Consider the following 14,830-nt stretch of genomic DNA (forward strand, 5'->3'; position numbering starts at 1 on the left):
TTTGCATTACTGTACGAGATGTACGCAAACTTTCAAGCCACCTGTTACGGCAAAGAACCCGAGCCTTTGTTTACGAAGAGCGAATTTCGAGACTACGAACCTTTGATTTTCATCGACTGTTCGAAACAAAATTTGGCTTTGAAATCCGGATCAGTAGATATTCGTATCGAATTTGAGGCTAAAAATAACTTTCCTACTGGTACATCTGCTTACTACTTGATTTTACATGATCGTATAATTAAATATAATCAGCTGATTGGTGGCGCGAAGAAACTGGTATAAAAGCCATATATGTATATCAACATTGCGAACTCTATGTGAAACTGTAATTTTAAGCTTTTTCCAATAAAATATTTTTTATCGTGAATATCAACCGTTAATTCAGAATCTATGCTAATTTCAGAAACTTCCAGAATTCAACCTCACACCGAAATATTTTGACCACAGGCCGCTGAACGTCAGGTTGAAACTCGTCGGACTATTCCGAATATTATTTCCGTCGGACGATTCGGAGAATTGTTTGTCAACCTAAAATTCGTTCAGGGTCGTTGCGTGAGCCGTCCAACGTCGTTCCTTTCCCTCGAAACCTCTCGATCGTCGGAGAATCTTTTCGAACCTTTTGGAAGCTTTCAAAACCTGATACGTGCGAGGATTCTCGGTCGTATGTCCGAGGATTCACGGGGTGCGCTCGAACGCTTGAGGATTCACGGTTGATGAGCATGGTAACCGAGAGCGCTGTTTTTCTGGTAAGGGTAAGACCTACGGTGACTGATAGTTAATTTCAAGCGGTTTTTACTGACGAAGAATGCACGAGGGTTAAACGATGGCAATTCCGAGGAGTTTTTACCAAGGATCATGGTCATTTGGGGGATTTTTTACAGACCATCGTGGTCACTGAGGAGATTTCTTTACTGACGATCGATTGGCAAAGCACATTTTATCTTACGAGGGGTGGGGGGTAACCTTTAAGGGTTTGCGTCAGGGGAGCTTGCCGGTAAGGTAGGTGTTCCTACGCAGAACTCGCCTTGCTATACTACTTTCCACGAATTTCGATGCGTTATTTCGGGTGAGAGACCCGAACTCTTCGTCCATAGCATTCTTCCACAGCGTCGCTTCTTTGCTCTCGGTAGATTCCCGGTACGAGAGAGGTTCCTGGTTTTTAGTTAGAAATAGTTTGACAGCGAGGCCGCTATATCGCTCGGGGACTCTCAACGTTTTTCCGTTTCGAAGTCTGTGGGCCTCGTTCTAATTATTAGCTCTTTCTTGGTCGAGCATTATTTTTTCCGCAGCACCTTCAGGTTCGACATGAGGCTCGTCCTGTTCAATCTCAGGTGCGTTCTGCTCTATCTCGTTCCCGAAAACGTCGGAGTCATCCTCGGATTCTTCTCGTTCGTGCTCCCTGTTCAACCACGCCTCGTCATCTTCCCGTTTTCCTTTCACCACTACTTGGTCGAGTTTTCCGGAGAAGACGACATCTCTCACGGTTGCGATTTTGTGTCGTAAGTATCGCATACTTGATGTCTCTTGGCTTCTTTACCGTAGCCGATGAAATATCCCTTTTTTGCTTTTGCGTCGAACTCTCGGCGCTTTTCTTTCGGCACGTGCGTGAACACCTCTTCGCCGAAGATGTGGAGTTTTTGAATGTCTGCTCCTCTTCCGAACTACAGTTCCGACGGTGTTACGCCTTTTATGCTGCTTGTTCCAGTTGGATTCAACGTGGTCACCGCCGTGTTAATGACTTCTGCCCAAAACTCCGCGTCGAAAACGCCCGCGAGTATTAGCTTCCCTCCAGCTTTCTTTAGTGTGCGATTGTCTCTTTCCGCACAACCATTTTTCTCCGGGGTGTACGCAACTGTACGTTGATGCCGGATTCCGAGTTCATCTGTCAGCGTTTTCATCTCGTTGTTGACAAATTCGAGTCCGTTATCTGTGCGGAATACTCGAATGCCTCCCAGAAACTGTTTCTCTGCTTTCTTGAAGAATTCTTTTACACAGATTGCAATTTCCGCTTTGCTCTCAAGGAAGTTCACTTCACGGTAGTGCGAGTAGTCATCCTTCAGAAGGAGAAAATATCTTGATCCTCCGAGAGATTTCGTGGGCATTGGCCCGCAGAGATCTGCATGTATAATTTCGCCAATGTTCTTGGATTTCGACGTAGTTTCCGGAAAGGGAAGCCGGAGTATTGTTCCAACGGTACATGCCTCGCAGAATGGGTCTTTCGCTTCCTTCACAGGTATATCGAGCCTCTTGAGAATTTATCTCACATGACGGAAGTTTTGGTGGGCCAGTTTCTCGTACCGGATTTGGAGCGTGTCTGTCGAGCTCACATACGCTTGTAGTGCATCTTTCTTTCGACTCGACTACGTCGTAGAATAGTTTTCCTCGATGTATCCCCGTCGCGATGGTGTGACCTTTTCTCGTCAATGCGCAGGTTGAGTTCGTCGATCTCATCTTGAATCCTTTGTCCAGCGCTGCACCGGCCGAGAACAGGTTGTATTTCAATCTGGAAACGTAAAGTACATCAACAAGGTGATTCTTATTCCAGGTTTTTCCGTTGAACATATCAACGTTGATGCAGCCTTTCCCCAAAGCCTCGATGCTCCCGCCACACAAATTTGGTCGAGGTTCCAGTAAAAAAAAATTAGTTTGTGTGGCTTCATTTTTTTTACCCTAGAACTTCGCCCCATGCCACTCTGGCGATTTTGTGGCGATATTGCCACACATATTGAAAGACTCTGTAATTTTTTCAGCAAAAAAAAAAGGGTCTATCTTGAATAAAAAAAAATTATTTTCTCCTTTTTTGGTAAAAAATCAGCGTTACCGGAACGTAAAAATTTTTTCAAAAATTCCTCTCGAAAGCTAACAAAAAACTACAACTTTTATGTAGAGTCATTTTACTTCAATTACTTCAAGTCTCCGAGATATATTCATTTGAAAAAAAAACGGCAACTTGTCAAATAATGAATTAAGAAATCTGAAAAAATTCACATAGAGTACCTTTTAGTAGTACTTTGATATAACCAATTATGGGGCAGATCTAAGATGGTCGAAAAAAAAGCGGCCGAGTTGATGGAGAAACCCTCATTTATGACACATTATCCCTGGGCCCATAACCTGTTAGGGATCGTTGTTTAATCAATATTCCACTTGGGATGTGCAATATAATAACGTGTTTATTGGTGGAATATCTTAAGTAATACGTGACTTGTGATGACGGAACAAAACAGAACTGAGAGTAGGGGCATGGAATATGTGGGTCGGGAGGTTGACTACATGCCTTCTAAAAAGAGGATTGGTAAAGACAATTTCTACAACACTAACTTCATTATGAAACACCTAGTCAAAGGTGTAAACATTTTCAAGAATCTAATAGAAACTTATTCAGTAACTCAAACACAATTTGGAAACGAGACGCGCTGTTTGACGAATATTTTCTTTCAATCCATGAAAAATGGTATTGGAAATGAAGGCTTTTGGCTTGATTTTTCACCATCTACTGTACTGTATAACTGTTTTGTGTTGCTTGTAAGCTTCTTAATTCTAATTGAACTATATAGCTTATGACTTCTAGATTCGATGACTGGAAAAACATTCATGCAAAAGTGCAGAGCCTGTTCCCTTGAGGAATGAGCTGTTATTGGTAAATTTGGAACTATAAAAAAAAAAGAGGAAATGTAATTAATGTTCCATTTATACATCTGAAGCTACTTAACTCCTCTTTCTAAGATACTGCATCAATTTGCAACAAGCACCGTACCTTATCTTATCTTATCCATCTGATTTTTTATTGCATACCTTTTCCACCCTTCTTTTCTGGCATTTCAAATAAGATAAGATTACATGATATGAGCGTGGCTTGCATATTTTTCATATTTTGATTTATGATCTGCTACGTTAATTTTTTTTCTGTAATGTGCGTGATGGGTAGCTTAGATTTTTGTGGATCCTCTGATTTTTATATACTCGTACATCACCTTATAGACCTAAGTAAGCCTATTATTGAGTTTAGTCAGTACACTCACGGTTGGGCTCGATTAAATGTACAAATGAAGAAATGAATATGAATCAACTTCCTTGGGTAATCCGTATTTCTACTCAGTTTTGCTCTATCTTGCAGATTTCACAGCGCCAAGATTTGAAGCTCGCATGGCGTGAATTTTCAATTTTTCTTCGCAATGGCTTTCTTCAGAAATTCTCTCTTGTTATATCTGCGATAGATGATTTTATTACTGGGTTCTTTTACTGTTCAGCGTAACCACCGTGGTCGACGCTGTGGTTCCAACATTTATTAAAGTCATGAGTGAACATATTTTGTTAGTTAATCAATATTAGTGATTTCGTTTTGATGAAATAAAATTTGCATTTCTTCTATCCTACTCATAAAATGACTTTATAAATTTCGTTACTTTATAAGTTTCGTTAGTCGTCTAATGAGAATCTACTATGAGTAGATCTAACAAACACGAATTCTTTTTTTCAACTATTAATTTTGATTATATTTTGTCCATGGTAGGGAGTTCTGTCGGGGCAGCGATTACCTATCCAATCAGTGCAATGCTTATCAGCTGGCTTCGATGGGAATCAGTTTTCTACGTGACATCTGTACTCGGCGTTGTATGGTGTGCATATATTTTATTACCTCACTTAAAAGCACATGATAAAATGTGATCTTAATCAATTCACTAAAGAAAGTCATTCTCGGGCTATAAATAATTTACCCGAATTATACGATAAAAAAGCTATACACTCTTGATATTTGGGCTGATTCTGTTCATCAGTTTATGAATAAACGAAAAGTAAGGGTGCGATTACTCCATCGGTACAGGTAGGACTACTACATGAATGTAAGAGAGCAATTGAATTCTGTTCAATAGCCATTTTATTTTTGCAGAGTAGTGTTCAATTTTTTTTTAGGTACGTTGTCTGGTACTATCTTGCCTATGATAGACCACAAGAGCATCCCCGAATATCAGAAGCCGAAAAAGCTTACATCTTGGAGAGCTTAGGAGAGTCTGTGAGTCACGACGATTCTCAAACAGTACCGTGGAGGGCCATTCTGACTTCATGGCCTCTCTGGCTAATAGCCATAGCCGAATGCGGTAATGCTTGGGGTGTTTTCACTCTCAATTCAGAAGCGCCATCTTACTTGAACTATATCCATGGATGGAATATTAACGCGGTGAGATGCAACAAATCTACTTTGATGTTTTGTAGTAGACATAGCACATTACGTAGATCTGTAAAAAAAGTGAATTCGTTACGTTTAACACAATACGTAAAGAACTAGGTTATGATAAATCAGTAAGCTTAAAAGCTGAGAAACTATTGACTGACATGGTTTCTGTAGTAAAATATTATTATTCCTCGTTTCAGTTTAATGTAGTTACAGTATACAAAGCCAATGAAAATCAATGTTCACACTCACTTTGTGACGGTCTTGTTCAATGTAATCGATTGTTTTCGGTCCTAGCTTCCGAATTCCTACTCCCTGAATTGGAATATTTGAAAACATCACCAACAGGGTCCTATATTGAAATTAAAAAAAAAAAAATTATCATGTATTGTCCTAGATCTATAGCCGTGATGTTTTCACATTGAATACTATTTATGAAATTGCTCAAGACAAATAATTGTAATTATAATAACGTCAGTTTGAACTGCTAAGAAAATGCTTAGTCATTGGTCATCAACATTTGCTACATCACGCGATTCCTTTGCCACCAATCTCGAAAACATAACAGGAAAATTTCCTGAGTAAATCAATGCACGTTATTCAGCGACCTGCTTCAATTTACAAATATTGCAACTCAGCTGAATTTACTTGGCTCGAAATACTTAGATGTGAAAAGAATTAACATCATGTCTCTTAACTTCCTTCCATTTAAAACTCGTTGGTTTATAATTTGGATTTTTCCGTAGGCTGGCATGCTTTCAGCTGCCCCTCACATGATGCGCATGGTATTCGCCTACATGTTTTCCAGTTTTGCGGACTGGCTGCTCCGAACGAGGAAAATGTCAATAACAAGAGTGAGGAAGTTTGCAATTCTAGTATGTAACGGCGTTCAAAGTATAATGCTCTTGGGTCTGGCCTTTAGTGGCTGTCATCCGATCTTAGCAGCAGCATTTATGATCGCTGGGATGACGGCTGCCGGTGCAAATTCCGCTGGAACGCTCGCATGCACTGTCGACTTGAGTCCAAATCACGCAAGCGTGCTTCTCGGTATTGTAAACACCGTTGCCACAAGCTCTGGATTCATCTCTCCTATGATAGTCGGGATTCTGACCAATGATAATGTAAGCTTATAGAAACGAACCGTGAAAATAATCTTTTTCTGGCACGGGCATAAAAAAGTCACTTTTTGATGCCTGTTCTTGATCCGTGATGTGCCATCTGATACCGCTAACCTCGGAACTTCCTTGAAATAGTATATTACGTGACAAGTGCGGGAAGTAGGTGTTACTTGCCCGCACGAGTTATGTATACTATTTTTTGACACAAGTTGTGGTAAGTTTATAAGATCTGATAAAAGTGGTATTGGTACACAAAGAAAAGCTAATATGACCTTTTGTAATCGATTCCAGTAATCTGAGCGCCGCCTTCGCTTCTTAGCGCCGCGTTTGTTTACATCGATTATAATCTGGTAATACACAGTGCGCAGAAGTATGTTATTACAATTCTAAAGATAGCTGTGAAAGTAACATTCACTTACCGCACGTTCCGCAGGCACGGTAAATCGAACTTATCGCACGCTGTGTCAAAAAGTCTTTTTACGGCAGTTCTGATTTCTGTTGCACGGTTAAGGGTGGGGATCTCAACTGACGTCAAGGTGATATTTAAAACCGGTGCCGGAAAAAATAATGTATGCGGCGCATCCGTCAAGTGTTTTTGGCTCTGATAATGTTTCCAAGTTCAAATGAAATCATTATTAAGAGTAAGAATTTCTTCTCTGCATGCACGATGTAAGGAGACTGTAGTGTGTAGATGTTTATGTTTACCCTTTCAATCCTTTGCTTCCGATGAGAAGCCCGTAAGACGGCAATGCCGTCTAATAAATGAGATGCGGGTGTGCAAATCATTAATCTACGAGAGAATTTTGTTGAAAATATGTAAGGTTATGAGAGAAATTAATGACAACAGAGTCAGGGCGGCTAGGTGGTCTAGTGGAGTAAGTCTCCGGTAAAGCATCGCTAGATACCAGGTTCGATTCCTGGCTCCGTCGTTAATTTTTCAAATTCACCAGTTGTTCGAAATCATTATTCTTGTCCTAAAAACTTTTACTTCCCGGAAATGCCGCATAAAGTACTATTCTGAGTTACACCTCTCAGAGCTTATAACCTAATAGTTTTTAATTTATTGTAGCAAACGATCAATCAATGGCGTATGGTATTCCTCATTACGGTTGCAATAATGTTTTCGACTGGTGCGTTGTACATATTATTTGGGGTTGCTGAATTACAACCTTGGAACAACATCCCTAATGAAGAAGTGGGCGAGGAGCTGCACAGACTTCGCAGATCAAATGTGGGTAAAATCGAATATGGAGAAGCTACCAGTGTTATTTCAGAGCAGAAAAATGGTACTTTATTACCCATAAATAATGTGTGAAATTTACGTCTTGACGTGAAGACATTCAGATAACTGAGATTATCAAAATTAACAGTTGATCCTGCTTTTAAATTCGCTTTCGATGGTCCCATGTTACGTCCCAGCCGATAATTATGGTAGTATTTTCTCTATAGTATAACTTACTGACCTGGAATTGCCATAAGAGAACTTCGCATGCTCGTACCATAGCTCCAACATAAGATCCATATCGATCTATGTACATAGTTAGCATCACTCATACTCAGTGTGTAATGTTTTTGCACTGGAAATCTGCATACAGCATTCCATCCGTCATTGCGTAATGAAAGCAAGCTTACATTGTGTAATGCTCTGCATTATATATAATTTTCATACTTAACTTTACATCTTTGATTTTAACCCGCACACATACTGCATGGTCTACAGTCAAAATTTGCAAAACTCAGGTTCATAAACTTCGCAGACTAAACGCGAGGAACGTGAGAAAAAAAAGGACGATCAGATCACAAAGTCTCATTCTTAGAACTCAAAAAATCATTCTTGCAACTGAGTATCTTGTCAGCACTGTGCCAGTGGCCTCTTCAAGACTAATTGGCTTGCACTAACACAGCCAAAGACCAATGAGGAGTCTTTCCAAAATTCCCACTATTGGAGGTATTTTTTAAATCAGACTGATTCAACGCACATAACCAATTTAGACACCAGACGAAACAGAACTTAATTAAATTTAAAACCAGTTTGGACTACACACAATTCAAAACACATAGAAATTCCGATCAGTGCAGATCACTCCAAATTATAAAACGCTGATATTCAAAAACTTCAAACTTAAGTATAAGTACCGTAATTCCATTAGTGAATCATATAAGTGTATAAAACCATTGTAAAACCGAACCTTAAGAATCGATACGAAGAACTTCTTATTGTTAATAAATACGTATTTCAATTAAAGTGTTGTGTAAAAAGGATTATTTCAATGATGCATAGTTATAGTTAGCACGACGCACAACAACATAATTCCAGATTGTTTCACCACAAGATCTGTAAATCGAGCTTAAGTTAAAAATCATTCATCGAATTAAAGATTTCGGAAGACGTTCTTCCCAGAACATAACACTTATATTAGACTACGCCGATATTTGTGTGAAGTTGTAAAATTAATTTATTACTTTATAAAGATGCAGCAGAATAGTTCTATTCATTTTCCTCTTTCATCCAATTCAGAATACGAATCTATGTGCGGGGAGTAGCATTGCTAATTATTTTTATTTAACTAGTTAAATTATAAGCAGACAATAAGGGAATAACTGAAATAAAATGGAAGTTTCTTCGGATTCTTTCTTTGAGCTTGAAAAATAATAGCCTAATTTTTCTGCTAGCGTGGGTAGTACGAAGTCAACTCGTCGCAGTCTCAGTAAAAGCTGAAAAGGCCAAAAGAAAGTGATTGTTGGGTACCAGGCACCTAGTGCAACGAGATTTGCTAACATCGTAATTAGTTAGTAAAGGATAAGTCGAGGAATAAGCTGTGATAGAGCTGGAACATTTGTCATAAAATGTAACAGTTTATATCCTCTCATAGGAACATGCCGGGGATTATCTAAATGAGTGCGAAATTCATCATGCAGCATAGCCCGCACTGCGCGCTTGGCTTTCTTATCGGCAGCAGTGCTCGAATTACGCGATTATATGCACTGTCGCTGAGCCCGGCGAGAGGCCGGGTAGTCAGTCTCAATACTGCCTCCCGGCGTAACGCACGCCTAATTTTACTTATACGTAAATTTAATATAGCGTTAACGCCCGCACTCACAATTGTTGTAATCAATTATAACGCAATTCTCCGTTTAGAATAAACATATGAATATATATAATCGTTGCGTAATTTTCGCATGACAAATTTGGCGATCCTGCCAGGATCCGGTTTAAACCAACGAACGCGGCGCGCGTATCAAACGGCCGGATCAGAGTGACGAAATTTGGAAGTGAGTGCATGAGCCCAATAAGTCCACGCGCGAACCTTCGGCTACGCGTTTAGAAGTAATTATTACGGATTGCACCTAGCAAGGGATAGAGTGAAAGGCCGCCTCGCGTAGACAATCAAGGACTATTTGTAGACCGCTTGATAATCAGGGACTGAGTGTAGATCGCCTGATTCTGCACTGGACAATTTCCATAGTGAACCTGTGTATTTATTGAAAAGGAAGCAAGTACAAAATTCTGCACTCCTTAGATACAATAAACTTCGCGTTTAAACCATCTAAGTGAAATGAAGTGAGAATAAGGACACTCAGACTCGAACTGCTCTTATATTCTTGCCCCCGGTGCCTGTCAGAGACTCCAGGACATCAAAGCCTCGTACCGACGGCTGTAACGATCTTCGAGTGTGATGCTGCACACCTCAATTTAGCTACTCCTAGCGTAAGTATAAGCATTTTGCTACTTACTCGAGTCACCCTAAAAGTATCGAAGAAAAATTGTAATTGAAACTAAGAATTTGATGGTCAAACTTTAATCATTCAAATAAATAAAGTCCAAGCTTGACTCAAGGTGAATTTTAAAAAAAAGTCATAATGGACGACAACGACCGGAGATTGGCAGTACCTCCTACTATTGCTGAGACTGCAGAAAATGGACAATCCGTCACTTCTGAATCCCGATTCGAAGAGAGATTTTGGGATTTGACAAACCAAATGACCCAGCTTGCGAATAGGCTACAAGAAGCCACCGAACGTAATGATTTAACTGCAATGGGCAGATACCGTCTTGCTCTAGAACAATTAAACGAAGATAGATTAACTGCGCGTCAACTTGCTCGCCGTGAAGATTTGCCTATAGAAGAGGTTACCCGTTTTATTCAATTGAGAAATCAAGAACGCCGTGAACGCGACTTCATTCGTCGCAATAATGTAGAAATAAATCGAAACTCTAAGACAGTTCCGCGTCCCGAAGACAAGCTTGAAGGCGTTACCAACCAAATGTTTCAGGCAATGCAACAATCAAATAACCAATTAACCGAAGAAAATCGTCAAGAGTAAGCTCTTTCGAATATTGAGGGCGTTGCCTATGCCTCAAAGAGCGCGCGCGAACAGAGACTCACGATTTTCCTTCTCATTTTCTCATTTTTGAAGATAATTAGGTTCTTAGGGGGTCATTTTGAAGATAAAGAATAGATCTGTGTAGCGTATTTTGCCGAATTTTCGATTTCGCTTTTAGATTTGCGAAAAACGTACTTGAATGTACGTTATCTTTGAAGTGAGACACAGCGGACACTGAATTTTTTTTCGAAATTCGGCGAAACAGGCGATACAGATCTATTCTTTATCTTCAAAATGACTCCCTAAGAACCTAATTTTCTTCAAAAATGAGGAAATGAGAAGGAAAATCACGAAGAATAAAACAGCAAATTTTTCGCGCAAAAGGCGGGCGCCTGCTAGCGCCACGACCGCGTTGGCCGGCGACCATGCGAATTACAGGCGAGGAGAGTAGACTCAAACCTCCCGCTACAATTCCCCTCGTTCGAATCTTCGTCGCTCGGCACGTGGATAGTGTTTCGCGCTTTTATTTTTGCTTGTGTTTTTCTACCGTTTTTTTTATTATTTCGAGTCAGTATTTATTCCCGCGATGGCTCAGAAGAGAAGGAACCTTTGAAGAAGAAGAAACGACCCGGCATAAAGATTTTGTCAAATTTCAGGAAAAAATTAGGTAAATCGAATTATTTATATGATTGATGTCGCATCCTCTCCGACTTCGATATTCAATCACTTGAGTACGAACAATCGCAGGGCTCTAATTTAAGAAGGTACTTTCAAGAGCCGATATTGCTGTTCATAATAGCAGTATAAATTCATTCTCAAGTTTTTTAAACATACGAAAATATAAACTAGAATGCATTGTGACGTGTGGTACTAGCCCGGTTTGCATTAGTGGCTAAAATATGTCATCATTTTGTTACGTGTTCAGGTTAAATGATCGAAATCACTATTCGGCAATTTGCATTAGTGTTTACACTTTGTCGATCATAAGGAATATTCTTATCACTTATTGTGACTACCTAAGTATCCAAGGTAAAGTTACAAGGTATCGGGCAAAATTTACCATACAAAGCAAATACGGCGCGTACGTATTAGGCCACTAAAATACGCGCGTTTTGTTTTTAGAAATAAACTTAACGTAATTCTGGGGTAATCATACATGCATACATTACCTACAAAACAGCCACCTACAAAACTGTCATCAAATCAGATACTACTGCCAAGTATAATTTATTTAGAAACTAATGATGATTTTAATATACTATGACTAATGACGACAAAAAAAAAAATTGAAATCAAAATTGAAATTTAAAAAAAAAAACATTTTTTGTTAAAAAAAAAAAAAATTAGAGTACGTAGTACTTGGCGGGCCCATGTTTATATTGCCATTACAACATTTATATAGCTCGACTTTTATTTTCTTGTGCTTGTTTTAAAACGGCCCGCCAAGTACCACTACCTCCAATTTTTTTTTTTCAATAGAAATTTTTTTTTTTCAATTTCAATTTTGATTTCAATTTTTTTTTTTGTTATCGTTAGTTATAGTATATCAAAATCATCATTTGTTTCCAAATAAATTATACTTAGCAGTAGTATCTGATTTGATGACAGTTTTGTAGGTGGCTGTTTTGTAGGTGGCTATCACATTAATATACTTGGCGAAAGGTTTTTGCACCAGAGGTGCTTTTTGGGGATATCAGTACTTTTTGTGGGATTTCGCTTGAACATATAAAAATTTTGCTCACTCGTTACGCTCGCTCGATAGATTTTTGGGATACAGAATAAATATTTGAGACGAAAATAATCGGTGGAAAAGCCAAGTTAGAGCTTTCTCATAATTACATGTATCAGGTTCAAGGTCTTCTACACATTACGAATAGGAAGTGGTGCTATTTCATAGTTTGGACGCCAAAGGGATTGATTTTTGATAAAATAAAACGTGACGATAAATTCTGGACCGAAAAAATGGAGAATAAATTAGCAGATTTCTTTTACTTTTGTTTGTTACCCGAGATCGTAGATTCTAGACGTGCCCGACAACTCTCAATCCGCGAACCCCCCCTCAAATCATCGAAGCCCAGAAGACCGCGCGTAAGAAACAGTAAATTCACGACCGACAGACGACAAAAAACTGTAATATAAATATATGTACATATGTACATAAATGCAATAGCTTTGTGTATAGCTTACGTGTAAGACTTCTGTGATTTATGTTTAGTTAGTTATGTGTATTACTATGCCAAAAATTTGCTAGTCATATCGTTATAACTATATATCTGATTATTCATTCCAGGAATCCTTTCAGTCTGACCGAACTGCGTGTATAGGGTTGTTACGAACGGTCCTTTTCACTTTCGCGACACGCGCTAAGCGTCAAGCTGCTTGCTCGGCGCATTCCTCCGAGGGTCGCTGCCCCGCACACAACCAGATGAGTCAGGAAGTGCATCGACACCGAAAGGTGGCGTGATGCCTACTCTGCAGAATAACGCCCCACCACCGACGAAACCGAGCTGTAATCGGTAATCCATCGACACCATCAAGTCAGTTGTAATTGAGGAGTGTGAGATCATCGAGATCTCAGCCTGGAGATAAGCGAGTGGTGCACCCCATCGATCGAACCGGCTACCGGAAAGGACCTTCCATCACCCAGAAAAGGCAACGTGGAGACTCAGGATTTCCCGACGGAACGGCTCGGCAAATCGGTGGTGTGCCCTAAGAGTCACCCTCACGCTACCCAAGGTGACCCACTCCTTGACTCACCTTTTCCTTAACCGTAACGTAGTACTTAGTCATACTTAATTTGCTTTGTCATATCTAATAGTTTAATTGATTACACTACTCGTTCTTAATCTCTCTTTGTCATTTGCAATAGTGTACTTAGTATAATTCAGTATACAAAACATAAACCATTGTGGACAATATGGGTTCCACCTATTCGTCCTATCCATTCTACTGAGACCCTGTCACCCAGAATCCTGTACTCTTATCACAGCAGGTGTGTTTACACTTTATACGAGCGAAGCCCAAAATAACCTATTTCTAACCGCTCGGGAATAGACTATACATATATATATATATATTCTTTTTAAGTCACGTTGGATGAGATCCTTCAGATCATCGTCTACACGTAACAGGGTGATTCAGAAAAAAAAATTTTTTTTTTCCTTTCCAAGCAGGTTCAGAAGTTTCATTTAGGTATACAAAGACACCAGTTGAAATTTAAGATTTTAATATTAATATTGAGGGGTGGCTCATCGCACTTTTCGATTTTCCATAAGAATAATATAGGATAAATGTTGTTTGCTTCTTCTAGTTTTTATAACTAGCTAACGAAGCGTTGTAAAAAAATCTAAAGATATCTTTTTGTAGGAAATTGAATGTTCTACAAAAAAGGTCTCTTGCCCAAATTTCGTAAAACTAACCGTGTCAAAGTTACAGCCTGTCAAAAGTTGAGTTACCTATAATTTGACCTTTTTGAATATTACAGCGTAGCTACCGGTCTCATAAAAAAAGTGTGCGTGAGTTTTTTTGTGAAGCGTACATTTTACTTGGAATAGATGATAACTAATAATTAATTTTTGCAACAATGACGTATTACTCTCCATAGTTTGCGCTTTCTATAGAATTTATTTAGCCATATAATGTATACAATGCTCGATGCCTTGTTATGATATCAATTTTCTCGATCAAGGTTATTGTCATGTTTCACTCATACTGTTTTAATTTAATTTCTATGAGATCCTTTTCATACGGATTTCGTGATTATGTTTATTAAGTTTAAACGAGTTTAATTTCACTTTTATCATTTTATATTATTTTTTATAATTTTGTATTTGTTTGGTGCAAACCCGATTATGATTGGGAGGTAGAGACGGGTTAGGTGGGTTTCTGTTTGATAGCGATCTCCACGTGGTGGGACCTAGGAGATTGATGATATTTTCGTTGTTATATCATGAATTTGCTAACAGCTATTCGTTGCAATTTTCAATTTAAAATGACCTGTGGCGACGTCTGGCCGGTATTCATAGTTACGTATTATTTTCGAGACTGTATTAGGAACAGCTCTCAGCCAATCAAGCTATGCTTTGAACTGACTCAAGACAGACCTGCAAATCGAACCTGACTATGAATACCGGCCATTAGACTATTACCAGTCACGTGATCGCATTGCGTAGAAATACCGACGCGCCGGCGAATATAATTTTCGTTGAAATAT

General features: G+C 39.1%; 1 protein-coding gene across 9 annotated transcripts in view; it reads left to right on the forward strand.

The window, feature by feature from the left end:
• LOC124218731 (Na[+]-dependent inorganic phosphate cotransporter) overlaps window positions 1–13,667 on the forward strand; it is an 80,537-nt gene extending 66,870 nt beyond the window's left edge. For 7 of the 9 annotated variants that reach the window (XM_046625478.2, XM_046625506.2, XM_069137459.1 and 4 more), the window contains exons 6-10: window positions 4,514–4,619; window positions 4,915–5,179; window positions 5,920–6,294; window positions 7,361–7,522; window positions 12,908–13,667. In XM_046625478.2, the coding sequence (XP_046481434.2) occupies window positions 4,514–4,619; window positions 4,915–5,179; window positions 5,920–6,294; window positions 7,361–7,522; window positions 12,908–13,081 (1,082 nt within the window). In that variant the 3' untranslated portion in view covers window positions 13,082–13,667. Of the gene's footprint in view, window positions 1–4,513; window positions 4,620–4,914; window positions 5,180–5,919; window positions 6,295–7,360; window positions 8,537–12,907 lie in introns of those variants that run through there. The other 2 variants (XM_069137460.1, XM_069137454.1) reach the window with 2 other exon arrangements.
• The last annotated feature ends 1,163 nt before the right edge of the window (window positions 13,668–14,830 follow it).

This window comes from Neodiprion pinetum, chromosome 1 (assembly GCF_021155775.2).
Source record: "Neodiprion pinetum isolate iyNeoPine1 chromosome 1, iyNeoPine1.2, whole genome shotgun sequence".
NCBI lineage: Eukaryota > Metazoa > Arthropoda > Insecta > Hymenoptera > Diprionidae > Neodiprion > Neodiprion pinetum.